Here is a 25005-nt window from a genome sequence, read left to right on the forward strand (position 1 = left end):
TATTTTTTATTTCGTTCACACGAAAAAGAGATTACTAGCGTTTGATTACAACGTTTCGATTACGTGTGCAAGATGCAGATGTAATCATTATTAGGCTTTTTCTGATGAAGACACAATAATGTGTTGAAAACGTTCGAAAAATTTTTACTTAACTTTTTTAACAGTATGTTATATACGTAGATATATTTTTTGTGTAAACGAAAAAAAAATATATATATACTGTACATATAATTGCAGACAGTGCACACCGTTTCGACCTCCCGGTCTCATCAGTGCAGTAGTTACACCGGAATAATGGCCATGGAGATGTATATACCTCCATGTGACATTTTCCCATTTGTGGTACCTAAACAGTAACCAAAAATGGTACTACTGCCAACCTTGCCAAAGTGCTCAAACTGCAAGCAGTGAGCTTTGCGCAATGCATAGCAAGGTGCCTCCAGTAAAGTGCTCAATCGGCATAAGCCAAGAGCGTCAATAACTGCAGACAGTGCACACCGTTTCGACCTCCCGGTCTCATCAGTGCAGTAGTTACACTGGAATAATGGCCATGGAGATGTATATACCTCCATGTGACATTTTCCCATTTGTGGTACCTAAACAGTAACCAAAAATGGTACTACTGCCAACCTTGCCAAAGTGCTCAAACTGCAAGCAGTGAGCTTTGCGCAATGCATAGCAAGGTGCCTCCAGTAAAGTGCTCAATAAACCCATTGTCTTTGCTAAGTTTTAGATGTCTGTGCTATAACATAGTGAATTCTCTACCAAAGCTCTATCAATTTTAAAAAGTTTCAGTTGTTTTAGGCTTGCTTTTACGTTGGTAGTTCTATCTTGTCGGTGGGGATAAGGGTGCAAAATTAAAGAATATTTGATGTTATATTTTCATGGGTCAATTGCATTTTTTATTTATCCATATTGTCATAGCATTTTGCTTTCTAAACAATTCAACAACCTAGTTACAGATACAATGCTCCGCGGTCAATCAATTGTCATTATGCTTTCATTTTATTATTTGACACTTTAGGGGAATTTTACTGCGCACCAGGGCAGTTCCAATGCCACAATAGCACGAGTGGTGACCACAAGTGTATTAGCGCGAGCGGACTGTGCGATGGTGTGTCGGAGTGTGGAGACGGATCGGATGAAATCAACTGCGGTATGTTGACCTTGTTGTAAGACAGGTGGTTCTTGAACTTATTTACCAGCCGAACTCCATTCGCTTCCTTGAAATAATATAGGTACCGTCAATTTTTAAAGAAAGGAACATTGAAACAATTTTTTGATTGAAACAAAGAAAAATTGAAACAATAATAACGGCACAGTAATTACTAGTGTACCACATTTAAATCAGTGCAGTGCTTCCACGATTATCGGCGTTCGTGTAACGTTCGTCTAACCGTCCTCGTCTAACCGGCGTTCGACTGGGCACACTGTTTTGCTACCTTTCAAAATCAGATGACTTTAACTGGCTGTTGCACGAATCGCTTCAAGAAACGCGACTCTTCCCGCAACTACCTTGATTAATAATAATAATGTTATTTGTTTATATAACGCCACATCCACAGTGCAAACTATGCTCCTGGGCGCTGATTAGGCGACAAGTTACGTATTTGATATGGCGGGATTTCGTCTGTACTTACTACTGTGATGTCATCGTCTAAACTAGTAACTCAGTTTTTTTCCAATACTGTAATTTGATTCTGAAACACTAGTAGAAAAGTGTCATCATTTGAAATCAGTGAAAAAAAGTGTTTACATTGTTTGAGCAATCGGCTGGAGTGTGCACGCATAGCGACTCGTACTTCGTCAAAACAAATTTTGTTGGAAAGAATCTAGAAGTGTAAAACAAAGAAAAAGCAGACCATTGAGATATCTAGTTGGCCAACATAATTAGTCAATTATTCATAATAATCAATGTTTGTAAATAAGTCATATTAGTCATTTCAATGAATTTGAAAGGTGTTGCGCGAACCTCTTGAAGCTTTCTCACGGGCCCCCAAAGTCCGGGAATCTCAGTTCTAATGAGAACCACAGTATCAGACCATGCATTTGGTACCAAACTGGATAAGGTTCATAAACACAATTGGGATTTCAAGTCCCATTATATTCCACTAAGTTTTGTAACAATTACTTGGTAATCGGCAAGTCTTGTGAGATCCTTGGCCTTCAATTTGGCACGAGTTGATCGCACGGTCATTTTAACGAGCCACTGCAGTGGCACAAAGGATTAGAGATTGTCTAGATAGAAATCAATGATTGCTGATACAATATCATGAGGGTACTCGCATGTTGACTGCCTTTGAGCTAGGCAATGAAAGTATATCTTTACATTACATGAACGCTAGGATTGATCGATGGTCCGTTTCGTTGCGAAATATCGAGCTAACACGATGTTAAGGTTTTTTCAACGTAGTATCATGCCGCATCAAAAATTGTTATACACAATATTGATTGTTTGTGTAGATAGGCACATCTGTTCGAAGACCCAGTTTAAATGCGTTGTACGCGATGTGGTCACATGCATCTCCAATGTGTTCCGCTGTGATGGTGAAGAACAATGTGATTCTGGAGAAGATGAACATAATTGCGGTGAGTTGTTCCATATTCTAAATTGTCTTCCATATTATGGTAACTCTAAACGGCAGCGATTGATTAGAGAATGACCAATATAAGTTATTGTGGATAACCAAGCGGTCGCCTTTTAAACTAAGCTGTTCATAACCAAAATATGTTGACAATTTGTATTGTTTGTAGCATCTGCAGAACCTTGCGCTGTGAATGAGTTTGCATGTGAGTCAAAATCAATCGGTTATGAGCTGTCCGTGCCGCATCCCCACCGATGTATATCGCTCGATTGGAGATGCGATGGTGAAGAAGATTGCGACAGTGGTCTTGATGAGCGTAATTGCTCAGCTACACTATGCACGGTTTGTGCTTTAAAGTAGTATAAAAATAAACATCTTTTGAATTTCGTTACAGACTACTGAAATTATTAAAAGCCAACTAACCAATCCGTTACAAGTTCAGCTAAGTAATGACGGCGACAACTTCAATTTGATATTTTAGGTTTTGGTTTAAATTTCATTTAAAAATACCCGACCATTCGAAACAAACTATTCAAGTTATTATGCATTGGTTGCAATAAAACAGCTAATTCATTACTTAATGATTGCAGTTAAATTGAACGGAAAACGCCATTTTTTGCAGAACGCAATACACCATCTGTTGTTAAAATGCAATGTCTGTACAACCACGCCCACCTTTACACTGCATAAAAAGTTTATTCGTAGATACTAAATGCTCAGGAAACATTTCGAAAACTTAACTGTTTTCTTCTTCTTCAATGCTATTAACTTTTTAAAAGCACCGAAAACGAAAACAGGTTTTCGAACATTTGCTGAACATGTTTTGTTTCTACATTTTGAGTCTCTAAGTCTATAATGTATGATTAGATTGACCAGGTGTTCCAACCAATTTTGCTCTTAAGTTAATTTGTATTTTACAACTGTTCGATTGCAACCAATGCAAAAAGATTAAAAACTTTTTTCCAGTGTGACTGTGAGAATATTTTTTAATACAACCCCTTGACATTATCAAACTAAGAAATGATGAAAAGAGTGAACAAAAGAATGTATCCAAGCAAGCAGTTCGTGATGATCTCACATTATATAAATCTTTTTCTCAGCAGACACAGGTTCTACCCTCTTGACAGTTGATAATTTTAAGCTTTTTAGAAAGATTTTAAACACAAAAAAGGTCAAAGGTTTTCAGAGCATGTTACTTATTCCAGAATAAATTCCGTTGCCAGTCATCTGGCCGCTGCATCCCACACTCCTGGATCTGCGATGGTCAGGATGACTGCCCAGATCAAAGTGATGAGGACAGCCAACATTGTGGTGAGTCTGCGGATGCGAGAAGTGTTACTGTTCATATTTCTGAGACCCTCCAATCATGAGCACTTGCACAGTTGCGCACTCTCACAGTCTCACCACGATTGATTGCATGTTGGTCAACTACGTGAAATTAAGTGCCATTGCAAAGCACAAACTTTAACTTCATTTCCATGAATTTCTTGTTAGAACTCAGCGATATGTTCATTGCAAAAATAACTGTACATATGGTCAATTGTTAACCAATCCATGATGATTGTTCTTGTACGCCATGACAAACCACCTCCTTTCTGTCCCATGTGTCACAGCAATGTGCACATACTACTTTGTGTCGATCAGTTCATTTTGAATAGTTCAGTTTTCTTCGTTTTCGTAATAACCCCATGCTCATATCCAACATGACATCTTCATCTGTCGTCGTTAGTTAGTAGAACAAAAAGCGAGTGGGCGTTGCTGCATTACAGTCTGCTGGAAACATCTGTCCCCGCAAGCTAATGCACCTGTACGCGATAGTTCATTTTGTTGCGGCGCTTCAGTTTCAATCATTTGTTCTCGTGGTCATGGTTGAATGATTGTTGATTACTCCATGATGACTTCAGGCGGTTCCAACTGCAACGTTTCTCAGTTCACCTGCAAAAATGGGAAATGCATATTGGGTGATTGGCGTTGCGACTCCAATGACGACTGTGGAGACTTGAGCGACGAGCTGGACTGTGGTGAGTTGTTGTAGTTAGGTACATCTGCAATACGTAACATTCAACAACCATATGAAATAACGATCTGTGCTGGTATACAATATTATGTAAACATTTTTCGATTTTTTTTTTTTTTTATTTGTTGAAATATAGAGAAATAAAACAAAGTAACTTCAGCGGGTTCAACATGATGTATTACATACACAAATATAACATAATTAAAAATAAACTCCAACGTTTTCGACACGTACGTGTGTCCTCATCGGGAATTACATATCTGCAATATAAATAAAATGAAAATTGTAAGGTAAATTTGACTTTGCACTATAACTGTAACTGTATACTAACGACACTCCAGACTGAAAAGCACAAACTGAACGAGTGACACAGGAATGATTACAAGTAATTTATACGGTGGAAAACAGATCACATGAGTTGTAAACTACAGGCATTTGACAAACAATTAGAACACACACAAGAGGAACGATGAGCCACAGGCAAATAACTGCCGGTTGAGAGACGGATTATTGAAATAGTTTAGGCTTCCTGCAGTTGTATAATAAAGTAAAGCTGTCAGCAAGAATTATATCTATCATGATGGCATATTCTTGCACAAATTTTCGGCGATTCCAAAAATCAGATATTACTGAATATTTTTAAAGTATTTACGTTGTATATTTTTAGGCTATGTGCTTACTTTGATATTGTGCAGGTGTAATGATATTTGAATACCCACAGAACCAACCAAGTGCACCTCTGATGAGTTTCGCTGCAGTAACCAAGATTGCATCAGCACTATCTTCCAATGCAACAATGTCACGGATTGTCCCGATGGAAGCGATGAAACAAACTGTCAGTCGCTTGTTTGTGGTCAATTGCAGTTTAGGTGGGCACAAAACGTATCGTATCATTGACTTAATCCTCATTCAAAGCCTTATTTGTGAACTATATCGACGACGCCAATTAGTTTTTCTTTTTTTTTGTTCTTGAAATCAGTAATTATTGATTATAATCAATGGGAGCATCAGGCAGTTTCAAAATTCCCATTAACAGAAAGATGAGTTTCAAATGAAGAGTGTAGCTTAAATAGTGCCATGTGAGTAGTCACTAAATGTCAGTTTTTCAAATGCAAAAACGTGTTCAAGCATTTAGATTGTCCATATAATCATTTGTTTGCGAAACATGAACCAGTGAAAAAATGAGTTAATTTCTTTGTAGTTTCTTCGAGCTGACAATGTTCAATAACGTTAAGTTTGCTGTGAATGCTGTCTCTACTGCTTTACAAATCTACTAACATGTGACTTATACACTTTTACACTGTACTCTTCAAAGCTATAACTTGTATCAGACCTGATTTTGAAATCACTTTTGTAATCAGACAAAGCGTGTCAAGTTATTTAAAATTTTACTGGAGACTTCATGACAGAAAGTCATGAATATGTTGGGATCTTTTGTTTTTGCGATGACTGAGTCTGATTCCCGTGATATGATGTGAGTAGCTAGACAAGAGGTTGATCTTAATTGGCCGAGCTGACTAAGAGAAAGCAAAGCGACCGAAAACAAGTATTTTTACTTCATCGTCAAGCAACATTGTGTCTTGTAGATGCCAGAACCCGGCTTCGTGTATACCGAGTGCTTATATATGCGATGGGAGGAAGGATTGTCTGGACGGGTCTGATGAAAACGGCTGCACTGGTAGGATGTTAAAGAATAAAACTTTGTCTTGAGACTGTGACAGTAACTTTTAATTTACTGAAATGCATTTGCTGGTTGAAATATCGGTCCCCGTGATCTCACTCGTTCTATCTTTTCAACTCGACTTTGTCGAAAACTGTCCAGTAGACCTTTACCACAGCTGTTTGATCATTAAATTTACATATGTAATAAAAAAAAAATGGCATTAGCTATCCTGTGTAGGCTAGTATTCATTTAGGATTGTGGCATTCCTGCAAGTAATTTCTCAGCGTCTGGTTTATCAGTAAATGAATACTGTGGAGTGTGGTTTATTTGTTTGTTGCTGTGGACTTATTCAACACATGAACGACCAATTTGTTTTGAGCCGTGAAAAAGGACAAAAATTATCATAATAAAATATTAACATCATTGACCAAATGACCACCCTTTCTGTTAAAAGTTTGTAAAAATTTATCTCTGCTCTGACACTACTGCTGCCATTCAAACAAATAATCATTTCATCAGCATTATAACGAATTTTCATTTTAGTGTCTTATTGGTCGTTGATAGTTAACCAATCTTGTCGATCATTCTAGTGTTTCGTTAAATTCAATGTGACCTGGAAATGGCGTTCTGTTAAAGCAGGGGTCGGGAACCTATGGCTCGCGAGCCATGTATGGCTCTTTTGACGACGGCATCTGGCTCGCAAAAAAAACAATCTTCTAAAGTGCAAACCGCAAAAGTTTTATCTTAACTTTTCATTAATATTTACAGCTCAAAATGCACAAAATTAATTGTAATTTTTCATTTTTTTGGGTGGGGGAGACCCCCCAAACCCCCGCTGTTTTTCTCCTCTTGCTAAGACACGTTCACACTTTCAAAACTTCACCAGTGCCACCACGTGTTAATTGTTAAGTGTTAAAGCATTACAGTATAACCTATGGCTCTCACGGAAATGTATTTCCAAAAATGTAGCTTCAATGGCTCTCTTACTCAAAAAGGTTCCCGACCACTGTGTTAAAGTATGCTACTCTTTAGTTCCAGTAACTTATTTATTGTTTTCATGGTATGCGACAAAAGGCTTAAAACATCATTCTAACTAAATTTAACGTCATTCCTCGGATGAAGCAAACAGGAATGTTAAAGTTTTGTGATTGTCTTCTAGTTCGCTCTTCACCTTCCCAGTGTCCTAGCTACATGTTTCAATGCATGGACGGCCACTGCATACCGCACAAGTGGACGTGCGATGGCCAGTTGGACTGTCACGACGGGAGTGACGAAGGACCACCATGTAGCAACTTTACTTGTCCCATCGACCGGCCATTCAGGTACATTGGTATTAGTTCGACTGAGAATGATTTGTAAGATATTTGTTCGTTCTTCTGTTTGATGGTTGTGTACCTTCGCCATAACGGAACGTCGTTCAGATTGTTTATTGGTACGAATACAATTATACACATGTATTGTATGTTGTATATTACTATTCATTCGCGTTGTTCGTAACAGATGATTTTCTTAGATATACAGTAAAAACAATTTTTATGTTTCATCAAACCGTTTGCTTTAGAATGCGTAAAGAACAGTACGCTATGTAAGCAAAGTACGCATTATTATAAGTTCAATGGACTCTTCATGTGAACTAGATGCTCGATATCAGCTTCGTTACTTATTGCAAAGTAGCCTGCAGACGAATCAAACTAAGAAAAGTTCAAACTTTCTTGCTGTCCGGTTTTTACTTTTGTTGATCTTGTGTATTTCGTTTTGCAAATGATATGGATTTTGACAAAGAAAATGAATCAACTCTTTCAGTGCCACGCTTTTTTTGATGAAATTTTTAGGATTTAGCTTGAGCAAAGGCTTTGATTTTGAACTGCTGTATTTTGAGAACCGTAACTGCTAGAAAAACAATCAAAACATGAAAGTTGTTGCATTTTCAACAGTCTTTTACAGTATGTTTTAAAATTTTGTGTATTTTCTTTTTAAAATACCTTAAATTACTAAAATTTCTGACAAACTACAAAAATTCTGCGTTTTTTTGACTTTTTTTCGCTTCCGTTTAGATATCGGAAAAAAAATTTTCAAACTGCGATAAACTTCACCGGTAGATGTCAGGCAAGGTCTACGCTTGCCGCACAAAGGTTGTCACGGAGATATTGACGCGTTTTGCGAAGAAAGAACTGGATATACCTCACTTTACAAAAAAAAATAACAGTTTTTTGTAAATAATTGATAATTACAGAAAAAATTTAAATACAAACCTAGTATTTTCTTTCAACTTTTAGACAGTACAAGTCTTCCTCTTTCTAAAACAGTCAGACTCATGCAGTTTGGCAAATAAAAAGACCACATTTATCTATTTATAAAATGACCAGTTCGGTCCAGGGGTGACCGCGTGTATACGATCTTTTTTTAAGAAAACGAGTTTTAGAAAGAAAGGCTGTGAAATCTTATTTACGCCAATTGTCGGAATTTGACTAGTCAAATGGAAAGAAAGTTTTGCATTTTTATGAATGAATTTTTACCAGTATTCAAGCAGTAGTGATTTAGTGAATCATTGCTTCTTTAAATATGCTCTCTACATATTCATACGATGGGAAATGTATTTCTCTCCCATCTTACGTTTGTGGTTTACGACTTTCAGTAAAAATGACTATTTTTGGATAACAATAACCTATTTTTAGTTGAACTAGTAGAATTATCTGTCCTAAAACCATATAAATGAAACGTCAATCGCTACATGTTACATGTATGGGCAAACGTATGTAGAAAAAGATATTTGGGCGCTATTTTCCGGATTTGAGACTATTCCGATAGAAAATGTCACCACAAGCCAATGATTCTTGTCAGATTTGAAATGCGCACAACTTTGCCTTAGAAAACACTTCTGACGAAGTTGTACGTATTTCCTCATTCTAATACTGGTTGAATCATTTGGATAGTCAAAAAGTCGGTTGCTTCGACGCTGTAAAATCGTTTGTGGTTTGTTCCTTAAGTGCAATTTATTTGCAGATGCAAGAATAACAATATTTGTCTGAGAATTGAAAAACTCTGCGACGGATTGAAGGACTGCTTTGATAACATGGACGAATCCCCCGATATGTGCTCTTCGTATCTTTACCGAGGTATGTACATTGTACAATCTTGCTCAAAATCTTTTTGTGTTTTTGTTTCCATGCATTTAACCGATTGTCCTCTCGGTTAGTGTCAAATCAGCTTGTCAGTGTGGACCATGACCCAGGTTTAAGCCAACGAGACGTTTCTTCAACAGCTCAACCAACAATTATCTTTTCTTTCAAATAAAAGCCCAACCTTTGACATGACTTTGCTTTAAAGAATTAAAGATGATGCTGTCTTCCTTCTCGTAGTTTCCAGTGTATTGACTGTTAAGAGTTTTTTTTTCTTGACTGCTTTGCTTGTATCCTTATTTGTAAACAATAACATCTCTACATTCATTTTTATTTCGTATTTACTGCTTATTAGTTAAAAGTCTGCGTTAATCTGCTTTTTTTTTGTCGTATCCAGGCTTACCCCCGGAAGTTAAAGATTTAGGTTAAGTTGACTGGAAACAAAGGCAGCCTATCTTCATGTCCACTTTCAAGCATGCCTTTAATTGTCTTGCCAAAGACACAATCACCTGCTCTTGAGCGGTGTCGAACCAGCGTCCTTTTGAACCTCAAGCCACGGCTTTCACCATTCGGCTATGCAGCCGACTAAATCTTTGTTGTTTTTAACAAAGTAAAGAGCATTTTGATATCAGCATCAGCTTTTTCGAAATGAACGTGCGACTTTCTTTCAATCGTAGTGACGTCTTATTAATATATTTAAATTAAGTTTTAAGCTGCAGATTTTTCTAGGACACACTGCCAATTCATCTCACTGCGTCTTGTGGAGGAAGCAGCCAATTAATGATGGGAGAGTGAAATCTTCTGATGTAGATTCTGGATTCTTGTGTCCGGATGGAAGTTGCACTCCTCTCACAACGTTATGTGACGGCATTGTCAACTGCATGGATGGCTTGGATGAGCTCATTTGCCTTCAAAGTGGGAAAGTTGTTTTGAACGTTGTTTCTTACCGTTATATTCTCCCAATAATTGCTTGTTTGCAAATTTGTGGCTAACGCTTTTTATACAAGTTATTCGACCTTAATATTCTAATCTTTTTTGAAAAGAAGCAAGTATAGGCGCTGGGACTTTCCAACAATCTTCAATATTTAAATCGATTTGATTACGCAGCGATTGCGATTGTTTAAGATTGACCCAAGACTGGATCACATCAGCTGATTCCAAATCCTGTGATAAAGGTTATTTCTGACGAAGTGGTGAGCGTCCGACTGTCGTTCGACGCCTAGCACTTGGTTGTGTTTTAGTTATACGCTTAAAGACGCATTTAACTGTGGATGTAACAATTTTCTTCATCTAAGGTAAAGGCGGTCTCATACTCAGTTACTGATCTTCTGGAAGTGAGAAAATAGCATTCACATCACAATAAGTCTTCGGCACTTCCGAGAGTACCAGTTTTTTCTCCATCTACTGTAATATTTACACAACCCAGAGCCACTTAGATAAGAAATTAAATGTATCGTTTTTATTCTGACACTACGTGACCACTGACCACGCATAAAAAGTATACCCGTTCATTGTTTCCAGGCCTTTGTTCGTCCCAATCTTGCTCTCACATTATTGGCTCCGAGTGCCACATTCTTCCGTCCTTGGCAGCTGGAGGTCTCTACCAGTCCTACTGCTTATGCAAAGCTGGTTATCATCCTCGCATCACATCGGGCCATGTGGAATGCATTGATATTAACGAGTGTTCATTGTTGTCGCCGTGTTCGCAATTTTGTAGAAACACCAAAGGCGGATATCATTGCGAATGTGATCACGGTTGGAAAAAGTTTGTAAGTCGTATGCGTTCGTTGAAATCTTACGTTTACTACCTATGCAATATTTTTGAGGTTACGTTTGAAATTTTCAGTATGTGTGACGGAAAATTGTAAGTGCCTGAAATAAAACTTTCACATGTGTTTTCTTTTTTTCAATTTTTCGTAGCAGCGCAGGTTCTAATCTTGATATAAATCGATTATTTCTGTTTAGGATGCGACCTCTTGCCGCACCTATCCTTTGCAACAAGAGGAGCCTTCTTTGATTATGGTCACAAACTCCCCGCATCGCTTTGTCAGCTACCATTCCATTGAGTCCGAACCAGCAGTTGAAAATTCCATCCTCTTGGATCAAGACGGCTTTGTTGTGGACAGGTGATCACACGATGGTGCTTGATACAATGGCACCAGCGATTCAAATTATTGCTTTTAGATACTATAACCCAGTTTGTTCAATTTTACGCATTGGAAAATTGCTTCAGACATTATGTTACATAAACATCAACATCAGTGTGCTAAAGCGAAGAACCACAGTCCCCAAGCTTTGGATTAGGAAGCTTAAGGTTCCAGCCAGTTGCTCTGTATTTGAAGTACATATGTTCAGACAACCCCTTTGACGCACATAAGAAATTGGATATAAATTTTCAGTGAACCATTGTATTGCCTGCATTGTCTGAACCATTGACATGTCTGAAGAAATCAGTTCAGAGTTTCCAACTACTAGTTTCAAATTAAAGTTTGATGTATAGAGAGGTTGCAGCACAAAAATTAAATCAAAATATTACGATTTTCAAATATAAAATCATAATTTATTTTGTGGCACACATGCGTGCCACTGTACTTCAAAGGGTTGCCACTAGTAGTACTAATAATAGGGTTGAAAATTTATGGACTGTGCTACGACTACCACTAGTCCACTGCTAAGGATGGCAGTGAAGAAGTCTATAATGTTGCTAAAAAGTCTGCAAAATCAACGATACATTTTGCCAAGAACCACAGGAAAGATTGATTAGTCGGTCTCAAATCAATCGACAAATAATGTTGCAATGATAATGCCACGGCACGATGGGTCTGTTTCAAGCGCGTTTTGACGATGTCGATAGAAGAGCTGAGATCTAGGTTTGACATTCATCAGTTTGAAGATGTCATGAGATCGAGATGGCTGCGTTAGTACGGACCCGTGCAACGCATGAAAGTAGTCGCGTGGCCGAAAAAAATTCAGTTCTTCGACTTCCATGGGAATAACCCTCAAGGACATCCTAAGAAGCGTTGGCTAAACAACGTCCGGGAAGATCTGCGGTTAGAAAATCTGGTTAAATTGTGGAGAGAGTATAATTATTTTAAGATTGCTGATTTTTCGACTGTTCGCCCGTTAAGAACACCACGCATACTGACTTATTAATTGATCAACAGGGTGGTGGCGACAGGGCGGAAAGGAGCGGTTTATGTCGTCAGCCGGAAGGGCAACCGGTTGTGGATGTATCGTGACCAAGCTTTAACAGAGGTCGGTTAGTTCTTGCGCTATGGTAAATTAACTTCGATTAATGTTATTGACTTATGTTTTGCAGCACTTGTAAACAAATTCTCTTGCTGACTGATTTGTTTTACTTTTCTTAGTCTCATTGCATCAGAGTTGTCTTCCAGGAACCATAGAAATCGTTGGTGTCACTAGACTGTTTGCAGAAAATGTTACAAATGTGCGCCCTGAAATACGTACAACACTAATGCCACTATTGTGAAATATTCCGTGGTGTGTTCTTTTAATTTGAATCGGCGTGTGCTTGTGAACATTTCTTAAACGATATGTTTTTTCCTTTATTTGAAGCAAGATCGATCATCTTTACACTATTTCTTTATGTAATCAGTACCTGTAGTTTTTTGCACCGCAATGTTAGTCAGTTACTTAGCCCACACGGACATCGTGATTCCATCCGACCTTGCACGTGAGCGACAAATTTGAAAGTTGGCGGGAATCTGTTTGATATCAGGTCCTTCATCAATGAGACGTTACTTTTCATAGATACAAACTGGACTTACCTCCCAGCACCGCATCATTGGAATGTCGGTCGACTCAACTTCGTCCATCTTGTACTTCACTGACGCGACTCACTTGGCATTGAAAGTTATCAAGCTTGGTGATGAAAAAGATGGGGTGAGCTTGCGCGGATCATCGAGTCAACGCCATCAAAGCATTCTCGCCAAAAATGATTCTCTTTTTTTATGGCCATTGGATGTCGCCGTCATACCAAGGACATGTGAGGAAGCGTTTGACAATTTTCATTATGAAAGCAAAATATTTAGTCGTGTTATCAACAGCTTTTGTTTTGACTTAACGATTACAAGATTTTTACTTTTTATTTTGAAAACTCAAATAAGAGATTTTTTTGGCATTGTAGTTTTATTATTACGTTTGGGCCATTCCTACAATTCACACCGCATATGAAAGTGCACCCGTGCTCCTTTCATATATTCGCATTTTCAAACAATGCTTGTGTGACAAAGGCGTTCTACTCACCATGTCTCCACCCATGTGCGCTAAATTAACTACGTGGGTTTGAAGGCCGGATGTTGCACTCGTCTTCTAAATTGTTTTTAACTATCTGGACCTCAATTAAAGGTAATGTGAGCTGGACACTGCTTCGGCAGCGGAAGCGCACAAAGCTTTTGACTGCTCAAAGATGACTTGGAGTTTTGCTTATGCTACTTCTCGTCATCTTGTTAAATTGCTATTTTCACTTTTGAACTTGGACTTGACCAATAAGTGTAAGTTTCAACCTATTTCATGTTGACCCGTGTATGTTTATTGCACTTTGCAGCAGAAATCTTTGTATCTGATGCTGGAAATGACGTGACTTCTGCTTCCATCCACCGCATCAAGTTGATTGACGTCCCTTCCTTAAAAACGAAGATCCTTCGCAAAGACGTGGAATGGCCATGCAGCCTTGCGGTGGATAGCATTGCGAGGCGACTCTATTGGGCTGATTCAAAACTTCGGACCATCTCAAGCGCTGAGTACGACGGGGCGGGCCGCAAAGTCGTACGTGCCTTTGATGATATCCAACCGAACTTTATCTCAGTATATGGCGACTACATATTCGGGAGCGACCGTTCCACTAATTCCATCTACCGAATTCACAAGATGTCGCATGTCCTGCTTGATGCAATTAGCAGCGCAGTGCCCCTCCAACAATCGCGCATCGATTCCCCGGCCTATGGAGCTAAGTACGATCCAACATCTCGTGACCAACTTGTATGGATCGCGCATGCCGCCAATGAACCACAGCCATTCGCTATTCTTACAGACCTTGGCAAAAACCCTGTTGAATTGTCGCGGTGCGAGTGGTGTGTACCGGCTTGGTCGGAAGGCATCTGTATTCCTGATCAGGACATGACTTACCGCTGCTTCTGTCGGCGTGATCATGGTGATCAACAAAAACTTCCTTTACTGGTTGGCTGCCCTTGCCACGGCACATCCTGTCCTGATGATCAAATTTGCGTTGATGGTTCATGCCAATGCCGCCCGAATGACACAAGTTGTTTAAGTTCTTCTGGCTTGCCCAACCTTGCTGAAATTCTGATAATTTCTTTCATAATATTGCTTTTAAGTGTTGTTGCTTTGGTGATCTTCAAATGGAAAACGGTGATTCGCTGTTGTCTAAAGTAAGTGTCTTATTAGGCTAACATTGTTTACCTATAATAGTGTAAGTGTTCTAAGAGTAGTCTATGTTGAACTGAAATAAACATGATCCAAACATTTATATTAAAACTGTGTTTTAGTACATAAAATATAAATTTTGTGGACATTAAAAATGTTTATAAATCTGAAATTTTATGTTTACGCAGGTGCGATGTTTCAGATAATAATTTAACTGGAGAACGATGGGCAGACCATCGGTTTTAGCCAAAGCATTTAGCAAATAGACGAAAAATGGCTTGAAAAAAATAGACGAAAAAAGACGAAACTTTATTTTTTCGAAAGAAAAGTGTTTTGTTTCAACGCAAATTTCTTTACGTTAATTTTATTTCTTTGTAAAATAAGCGTTTTAGCAATCGTTTCGAAATCCAAGCGACTTTGTTATGCGTCCAAAATATACACGGAATTGTCGAGACGCAGAAAATCTGTGATCTTGCCTCACTTTCTTCACTGATTGCTCAGGTTTATGATTCATAAAGCAAGATATTTCAAAACAAAGCAAAGTTTGTTTTATTTCTTCATAAAATTGCTTTGTCTTGATTTTGTGCTGTTTTGCTTCCAACCACATGTCTTAGAGTTCCGATTCATTTCGAATTATCTTTCATTGAAATAAAGCTTCGTTTCGGCTAAAATTTTGTTCTAAATTTCCAAAGATTTTATGAACTGAAATACAGAGGTTTTATTCACGTCGTGTTTTAGCCAAGCCAGTTTACTGTCACTGACTTGTAGTTTCGTAGTACGCATCTTTAGATATGCAATATAGGAAAAATACGTCTTTGAAACACTGATTACGAAGTGTGACAACACAAAAGAAATGCATTGCCTTCTTTGTGACCACAAATAAGGGTTCGGCACAAGGTTTTACCAATGTGCCACTAGCCCACTACATGTAAAAGAAAATACAATAACAAAGGTTTATTGCAGTGGGATGGCGCAACGGATAAGGCGTTGGCTTTCCAATTATGTAAACCTGGTTCGAATCCCGGCTTCAGCTGGTTGTTCTTGTATTTTCAGCTTTGGACGGATGTTAAAAGGATCATCTGTAGATTCGCACCAGGCAATGCGCTACAGCGAACTTGTTGCTTCCGAAATGCCATCGTCACGCTTGTCCTTTGCAACCACTGGGGAAACCGAAATTGACTCGGATCGACCTGGAACCTCTTCATTCTCTGATACTTTATCGGTAGGTGAATTGATATTGACGAATGGGTTTCTTATTGTTGCGATCTCATCTGAACGTCGACTCATTGTTGCCAATCCTTTTTATAGCATCAGTGACGTAGTTAGAAAGACAATTTTATTTGGGCAATACAACTGTTGGGGGGGGGAGAATATTTTAATGTTTGAAATTTAAATTTGTTTAAAAATATAGCTACTAAATGCTGCCAAACAATTAGGAAACTTCATTCAACATACAATGTCATTAAAGCGTTACAATATTTTTTTTTTAGGGGGAAGGCGATTGCACTCCCCAAGCCCCTCCCCTGCATAGCATCAATGTTTTCCGTTACTTAAAAACACATTAAAACTGTTGAACTTATTGATGTCTTACTGTAGTTTGCAGGCAGATGCTTTTTGAACGTGTGGTTCGTAGTTGAGTAAACAGCAGTAGTTGCTTGAATGTGCTGGGTATTGCCAGTTGAGCTGGTGTTTGTGAAAACATTATGTTCACGAAAGCTTGTTGAGGTGTTGTAAAACTTTTTGTTTTCCTTATGGGTTGGCAGAGAGGTTGCTTTACGTCTCATCACACGTCGAAGAGCACCCAACTCTTGAATAGTACTTCTTCTTTTGACGCCAAGGAGCAAGAGTTTTATTCCGATGATGATTGTGATGTCTTAATGAATGCAAGCACTTCGGATGTAACATGTCTCCTTCTGGGTGATTCAATTCCTTCAATCACCAAGCAAGAAACGGATTTATCTGATCACGAAGATGTCACGTGCGTGTAGTAGACAAGTGTGAAGCATATTCTGTAAATCCTGAGGTGTTATACAGAAAATGAGACTGTTGTGTACCAGATCAGTTCAAAGCAAAAATATTTCGAAACGTTTTGTTCCGACGTAACATTCCTTGTCCTTGATTCGTTTCGACATAAAATAAATTTTGTTGTTTTGTTGTCAATTCGAAACCTAATAGAACGAACCCAGCAGGCACCTTAAAGTGTCAAGTGCGTGACCTTGCGCCATATTTTTTGAAGAGTTGCCGATCATTGTTATCCCGGCTTACGACGGTTGAAAACAAAAATATTTTTTTAAATTTTGAAACAAAGCGAAATTTTGCGTTGATTCAAACAAAATTCGTCTCAATCAGCCCTTTGGTATTTATTCATGATGTTTTTTATGACTTTTACAACGAGCGGTTTCTGAAGGCACCATAGGTGACACTGAACGTGTCATGATTTTCTCCCACTCGTTTTTTAAATTGAGTTTATTGCGCAGTGAAAGTATGCTGTGGAGGTTTTATGGTACTGAGTCCGTGAAGATTTTGTCACATCATCATAGTGAGGTCAAAGAACGGGCTTTTAGCGTTCTTGACAATACTCCAACAGCCAATAGATGCTAAATGCAAATACCCATTAATATTTTTGTCATTTTGTTGCTGAAATGTGTCATAAATTGCTTATTAGTGCAAGAGAAATTTATTTTATTCTTCTTGCAAGGATTTTTCGCTCTTTCTATACGAACTTCAGGATCTTGACTGCTGGCGTGTTTTTATATTGGGATGACGATCTTAAATTTTTTTGTTAAATTTATATAATATAGTAGGCTACTGTATTCTGATCAATACAAGTTTTTATTTTTGTGCAGCGCGTTCTGAACAATGTGTTTGAAGCCGATGTTGTTCAACTGTGCTATTCTGGGATCACATACTCGTTATTCAGCGCTGTCAAATTGTTCTGACTTTTCAACAGTATGTCAGTTGAGTGTTTCAAAATTAAGTGTTAACACGTTTTTTTTGTGTTTTTACGAATTTTCTTTGTGGTGCCTGAATTTGATGCAACATTTGTTCACGTGTTGACCCACCATAGTTGTAATTCATGCTTTTACTGCCGCCACTTCAACTGTCGTTTCGTCTTTCGCACACATCAAGTATTAATTATTAGCGTATGATAACTAGCGTAATAGGACATTACAAAAAGGTCTAAACTCAACGCCTATTGCTGCGTTTTGTGGTTCCCTGTTTCAACCTAAATTTCAGTAGCACTGTCTATCCAAAATTTTAATCAATAAAATTTGAAAATAGATTATTTAAAATGAAGTTGAGAGAGTGCATATGGATCCCTTGTCTTTTGCCTAGATGTAAAGCTTACACATTTATGTTTTTATGGGAAGTTTTCAACATTGTGTCTGAATGGGTTTAACTGTGTTATTCCCTCATTTTGACTGATTTTTACATCGATTTTGAGTTTCTAAAGAAGGCTTTAGGGTTCTGGTACTTCTAGCATGTTGGCTAGGGACGTTACACTAATAAGGCATTAAAAATCTCCACATGTTGCCAAAGGTAACTCGATCTTACTTACAATGAAGTTGATTTACCAAACTAGGCAATTTGTGAACTTTACATGTGGTGTTCACGCAGTTCTTTGTGAATAAGAAGAACACGTCCTAAACGAACAATCAATTTGAACTTGTAATGCTAGATAGGCTATTTCAGTTGCGTTTACTTTGCAGTGCACTACTTCATAACGAGATAATGTGTTTTTCTATAACGCTGTATCCATCGCAGATACGTGTAAACGCCATCACGGCTGAATTATTCCGTAGTTTGCTATTCTAGCCAAATGAGGTCTGGTGCGGATACCAACTTCCCATCGACCGCGGATTACTTTATGGATAAGTTTTATTGTTCTCTGATAAAACTTTAACTTTTATTTTTACTTTTGGAAAATTAAGAAATAAAGTTAGCCTAATTATATTGAATTTGTAAGATTCTCTGTCATTCAGATTTTTCGCATGATTCTTGATAGTCGCTGATTTGTGTATTTTTTTCAGCACCTAGTGAAGCGTAGGAAGTAGCGTTGATAGGGGGTCCAGGGTATACTTTTGGACCTAGGCCCGGAATGATTTTAGAGGCCCACAACCTTTTAAAGGGGCCCGGTAAGTTAAAGATGCTACCGCGATTTGTTTGGATATAGTGCGTTTTTCTTACAAGTCTATTTGGGGTCCGAGAATCTCATTCGTACCGGGCCCTAATTATCCTTTCAACTGCCCTGAATGTAGACCCTTCAAAAAACACCAACAAATGGCAGCGATAGCAACAAATCGAAATGCATAACTTTGTGATAGCACTGCCATTTGTAGGCTATTGAATACACGAATTTGTTGTATTGGAAGAACGTATTCCTGCGTTATTTAGTTTTAACTATGTTGTACACTTGAACAGCATTAAACAAAAGCTTACTTGGAAAGATTTTATTGCTTTTTAGTTTCTGTTTAACTGAACACTTTCTTTAGTCTTGTGAACTGGTGTTGCATTATACAGATGTCAATTTTTTGCAGTTTTGTGTATTGTGTGTATACTCGCAATATATGCCTATTTGGTTCTTTTAAGGTTGAATTTCTTATCTGTCTTTGAACCCAACCGTTTATTGAAAATACTAACATCTCAAGCTACTTTGTGTGAAGTGTTTATGAGTGCTTTGGTGAAAAGCAAAAAAAAGTAGAAAGATTTTTTTTTTTTGCCTTTCAAAATGCAACTCGAGGAAGAATAGAATACGAATACACGTAGGGGAGAACCTCCATCAATGGGACAAATTTTTTCGTTTTGCTAATTTTTTTTTAATTTTGTAAAGAAATGCAGTAGGGCAAAGTGGGGCGTGTTGTCACAATTTGTACAAATCAGCATATATCTCGTTCCGTGCCAATGGTATCGAGATGCTAGATAGTGCAATTGAAAGAGGTATCATTTGACTTCTTTTAGCTACAGCTAAAGTTTTTCTAGATTATTTCGTTTTTACATAAAATGCAAGTTTAATGCAAATAAATGGGCTGTGACAACACGCCCCACCCTGGGGCGTGTTGTCACAAAATTTCTGCACATGCTTTATGATTAAAATATGACAGAAACCAATAAAAAATGGTTTTAATACAGACTAAACGAATAAAAAAATATGCGAAATGCAAAGAAATTAATTTACAACATATTGGTAAAAAGTTTACGCCCATTGTCAATAGCAATAAAAATGTCATCTTGAGAATTATGTGTCACTATCGAATATATGTGTGTATCATTATCTAATATTAATTTTTATTTCCTAAATATCCTAAATACCGCTATCAAAACTAATGTTTTGCTTCCTTCGCAGTTTTCTGGGCCGCTAGATTTGATCGCCCAGCTACACGTAATTTGGGTGGTTGTGAGAGGCGTGTTGCGTCTACTGATTTCAACGTGTGTAAGGATCGTGATCGGGCTGTGCATGTGACTGAGCCCCATCCAGCTTAAGGGATATAGCTTATCTTCTCCCGCTAAATCGAGTTCTCAACAGCAGGATTGCTTTTTTGAATACCAAAGTAGTAGGGCGTTTTTCGATACAGCGGCCTTGATTGGTTACGATGGTAATAATATGCCATTTATCTTCTTTAAAAATCGTGTTACAGCTTTGATGTCAGCTTCTCCCTTTAAAGGGACTCGTTTGACTTTGTTACTAGCAGCTTGTGTTAAAACAGCTGCTCAAACGATTGCTAATTTGGTTTCCGACACCCCTGGCTTGTCAGAAGAAGACAGGATAAAATTGTCGTTAGATCGCTTGTCCTAACGTTTTGGAGTTTGCTGAGGTCTTTTTGCCGAACCGGACATTAGGAAGTATTGCTATGGTAGCAAATTGACTTCGATTTCTTCTAGTGATTTGAAAGAGTTTAAAGATGAATTGTCGCAGTGTCTGCTTTACGCGCAAGCTTACGGTCAGCGTGATAAATTGGAAGGGCGTTTTGTTTTGGATTTGGCTAAGCGACTCCCGTTTGATGCTAAGCAGCGTTATCTTGACTTTTTAGGTGATCAGTATGGTGGTACTGATGAGCCTACTTTTCAGAGTTTGTTTGATTTTGTAGTACGGGAGGAAGCGCACAAGTAGACTGATTTTAGCATTATGCTAATGGGCGATTCTGGTGAGTCGCAGCATTTTAAAAAGTTTGGCAAAAGAAAATTGCCTTCATATCCGGTTAGGCAGACGTCCGTAAAACCCCATGATAATGTGATGTCAGGGAGTTCGCAGTACTCGACTGCTGTTGGCGCACCTCGCCGTGGTGAGGCTAGACGTAGAGACCTACCGGCATGTATTTATTGTTTGTCACGGGGTCAATCCGGAGCCCCTAAATATTCCTGGCCCGGGTCAAAAAGTACCTGTCAACGTTCCTGCGTCGAAGAACTGCAAGTTTTCTTAAATTGCTAATACAAACGAATAGCAAAAGGTTGTGGTGTGTTTAGAGCCTCCGAGAGAAGTCAGCACCGGTTGGGAAACAGTACGAAAAATAGGTCCCATAATATTTTTTAGCAAATGTACAACTAATTTGTATCTTGCATTGCATGTTCGTGTTAAGCTGAAATTAGCCTACTTTCCTCAGCATGAAAAGAACTTCGTTCATTGTAAAAATCAACAATATTCACTGGATTACACTTGCAGCAAAAATGCCATTGAGGCTAACTATTTTGTCTAGAAAGCTTTGTAAACACACAATACAGGCAACGAAAATAGTTCAACCAAGCATTTAATTCAGGAGTGTCCAAACTTTTTCCCACGCGAGCCAGATTTGATAATAGGCCTAAGTGTTCGAGGGCCAACAATAATTTTTCTGAAAACTGCAAGTTGAACTTATAGGCTATGATTTTTGTGTGTCTGCAGGCCAAAAATAACACATTGTACAACAACAGGCACGGGCCGCACAAAAACGTCTCGCGGGCCGGACTTTGGACATCCCTGGTTTAATTTAACCCTTTCCAGACTTTTTGCGATGCAAAGTTACGGATCACAGCATCAAATGATAAAATTTTGCGACTCTTGAGTTGATGCACAACATAGTTAGGCTTTTCAATCGGTTTTGAGTCATAGTGGAGCGCAAACAATTCTTTACAAATTTCAGTAATTGCTAAAACCACGTTCTCTAATAGCAACCGTTGGAGGTAGCTACCGGAACACAAAAAAAAATCATAACAAAACTATTTGGAAAAACGTTTCGAAAGTTGCAATCAATTTCCTTGTGTAGAGATTATGGGGTGGTTCGTTCTGGTTTGCAGCTGAAGTCTGCTGTGTATAGCTTTCTGTCAAAAGTACCTTTCATTCAAAATGTCCTGAAAAATGTCATTGTTGTACAAATGGTTTAAATTTGTCCTACATGCCCGCAACTGCACCTCAGACATAGCCTACGATGAAATTTTAATGGAACTTCAAACTCATCGACGATATGTTTGAGTTTGTTGATACATTTGTCAATTCCAACAACTATCGAACCCTTTGCAATGTAGGGGAGAGTGGGGCACAATTGGACATGGGGTACAATTGGACATCGCATTTTATAGAAAAATTTGGAAACTCTGGAAGTCCCTGCCTTGGCAAAAAATTAGTTTCACATTAGTCGTTGTACTATGAAAATTCTAAGAGTTTGTGTTGGTCGTGTATTGAGTTTGGCGGTGGGAAGTCTTTTAGCACCTGTGTAGTATTTTTAGCGGATTTTTTTTTAATCGTAATTTTTTTATGTAAAGTAAAGATTTTTAGATTTTTTCTTTTTCTGTTCAAGCCATATACAGTAAAGTATCTTTTCATTACCTTTGCTTTGACCTGACTTTTAGAACAGGTTGTCCCTGCCCAACTTTAAATCGATGTTGGTGTGTGGGGCACAATTGGACACAAATTTTGGGGTACAATTGGACAGCAACACACATGGTAGATCATACTGTAAAAGTAGTTCTTTTAATATTGCATGGGCTCATGCAACCTAATGTCATTTAAACGTTGTAATAACATTAAAAATAAAAATTTTGGGAGACAAGAAAAAATTGTAGGGGGGGTGAAATTGCTTTTCCAAGACCCCCCTCCCCCGTAGCAACGTCCCTGATTTTACTGCAATAAACAAATAAAATCTATTTATTAGAGTTCTTGTCAGTTTCTTGATTACTTTTGTGTTGGTTTAAACTGTTGTTTCTAAACCATTGATAATATTTGCAAATGTCCAATTCTGCCCCATTACCGGGGCACAATTGGACAAAAACAATATTTTTTTCAATTGACTGTAGTATTTAATATGCATTACCTAAGTGTTGTTTCACTGTCTCATTTTGTTAACAGTGTGATACTTTGTTTCTCGGCAGCCGATTTGTAGCAAGAATTGACAGCGATAGTCAATTCTTGCTACAAATCGGCTGCCGAGAAACATATCGTTGATTGGAAAGTCTGAATGGCTTGCGTGGAAGCTACACCGTTATGGTTAGCGAATCGCAGCTGCTCGCTGTACTAGCGAGTGCTCAGCCTTGTGCTGATAGCCGGGAAGAACGCCCCTCTCTTCACATGTCCTCTGCCCTGGCGCCTGCTGGTTTTGTTGGCTCTTTCTTTGTTTCCACAAAGATAAGAGTTAAACTGACTGGTAAAGCGGTGGTCGAATAAATTTGTGGCAGAATACGGTGCGATACTGATGAGCCCAGCCTCATGGGCGAAACACGTGTCTATCGCTGTCAATTCTTGCTACAAATCGGCTGCCGAGAAACATATCGTTGATTGGAAAGTCTGAATGGCTTGCGTGGAAGCTACACCGTTATGGTTAGCGAATCGCAGCTGCTCGCTGTACTAGCGAGTGCTCAGCCTTGTGCTGATAGCCGGGAAGAACGCCCCTCTCTTCACAGTGTGATACTTTGTTATTGTGCAAAAGTTGGATTTTGTTAGACTTTTAATATAGACTGGACTTCTATTTTACTATTTTTTGTCCAATTGTGCCCCACTCTCCCCTACGGTAGAATACATTTCCTTCGAATGATTCAGCTAGTGAAGTGGAGTTATAAAAGCGTTCTGTCCTCAGGTAAAGAAAATCATTTTCTTTTAAATTTATAATTGCTAGTGCAACTTTAGCTTGCGAGTAGTAGCCTACTCTTCTCAGCTTTCTCTTACTTAGATTACATATTCCTTTAATTTCATTAAATTCATGAGTGAATCTTGTTTAGGACAGTAATCAACATAATGCAAAGCAGTCACAAATTTAAAACTGCTAGTTGTAGGCTACTTTAGCATTGACTCAGCTTCCGATCAAGCTCCTGTTGGTTCCAACTTGATGCATTTAAGTGACATCTTTAGAGCTTCAATTGCAAAAGGGTAATGTAAAGTATTAGGTTTGACCGCACCACGCCTGGTCACAGCGGTAAACCATAATCTCTTCGTGGGAAAATTGTAACATAAGATTCCCGAATCCGTTCGTCTGCATGTAGGTGACCGAAAAATAAACACTCTTTCGAAACGTCTTTTCAAAAGTGTATTCCTGTAAAATTAGCCCGCGGCTATCGAAATGCAACGCCTTACACCTCTAAAACTGTCACTACGATACAGATTACTTGGATAAAAGACGGAGAATTTGTCCAGCTAGCAAGCACCAAATAAACCAGTTAAATGTGCGACCGACTTCCAACAAACAACTTCGAGAATGAATCAGAAAAATTTGTGATAACTCAAAGGCACGAGAGCAGTTCGTGTGACGCAATTTCATGTCCAAACAGGTTTCAACTGAAACAGGTTTAAACAGGTTTGACACGAGTCTTACGGACGATGGTGCAATTTTGGCTCATGTTTTAGGAATTTCCATGACGTAATATTCAGTAGACCCGAACGGTTTTTACATGACGTTTGACCAGGCGAACAACCGTCTGGAACATAGCGGCCCCTAGTTATGACAGTCTGACATGGCATAACTAAAAAAGAATTGACGACAATTGTGAGCCAATGAATAAAAACACATGATACACAAATTGTTTGAATCACTCACGTTTAAGTTAATACGCAAATACAAAGGGCATGCAAAGAATGAACAGCAATAAGAATAAACACGACGATACATGAAATTGGTATACCATAGGTATTAGGTACACGCAAAAAATGACGCTATATACCATGGTTGCGATAATAACCGACTGTTCTGGGCTCAGACAAGTGTCGGCCACCGCAGACAAAACCAGGCTCAAACCCTAACACTTAGGTGTTCTTTA

The 25005-nt window shown here is 38.4% G+C and overlaps 1 protein-coding gene across 1 annotated transcript in view; it reads left to right on the top strand.

The window, feature by feature from the left end:
• The window catches only part of LOC145773751 (prolow-density lipoprotein receptor-related protein 1-like), a 163258-nt gene extending 143816 nt beyond the window's left edge, over positions 1-19442 (top strand). The window contains exons 71-87 of the mRNA XM_082584884.1: positions 1025-1156; positions 2464-2589; positions 2755-2927; positions 3791-3896; positions 4490-4606; positions 5324-5471; positions 6189-6280; positions 7425-7587; positions 9269-9381; positions 10114-10299; positions 10906-11153; positions 11350-11510; positions 12549-12639; positions 13156-13390; positions 13952-14795; positions 15844-16012; positions 16554-19442. Coding sequence (XP_082441010.1) covers positions 1025-1156; positions 2464-2589; positions 2755-2927; positions 3791-3896; positions 4490-4606; positions 5324-5471; positions 6189-6280; positions 7425-7587; positions 9269-9381; positions 10114-10299; positions 10906-11153; positions 11350-11510; positions 12549-12639; positions 13156-13390; positions 13952-14795; positions 15844-16012; positions 16554-16778 — 3329 coding nt within the window. The 3' untranslated portion in view covers positions 16779-19442. The remainder of the gene's footprint in view (positions 1-1024; positions 1157-2463; positions 2590-2754; positions 2928-3790; positions 3897-4489; positions 4607-5323; positions 5472-6188; positions 6281-7424; positions 7588-9268; positions 9382-10113; positions 10300-10905; positions 11154-11349; positions 11511-12548; positions 12640-13155; positions 13391-13951; positions 14796-15843; positions 16013-16553) is intronic.
• Positions 19443-25005: the final 5563 nt, after the last annotated feature.

The sequence above is a fragment of the Aplidium turbinatum genome, chromosome 7 (genome assembly GCF_918807975.1).
Source record: "Aplidium turbinatum chromosome 7, kaAplTurb1.1, whole genome shotgun sequence".
Taxonomy (NCBI): Eukaryota; Metazoa; Chordata; class Ascidiacea; order Aplousobranchia; family Polyclinidae; genus Aplidium; species Aplidium turbinatum.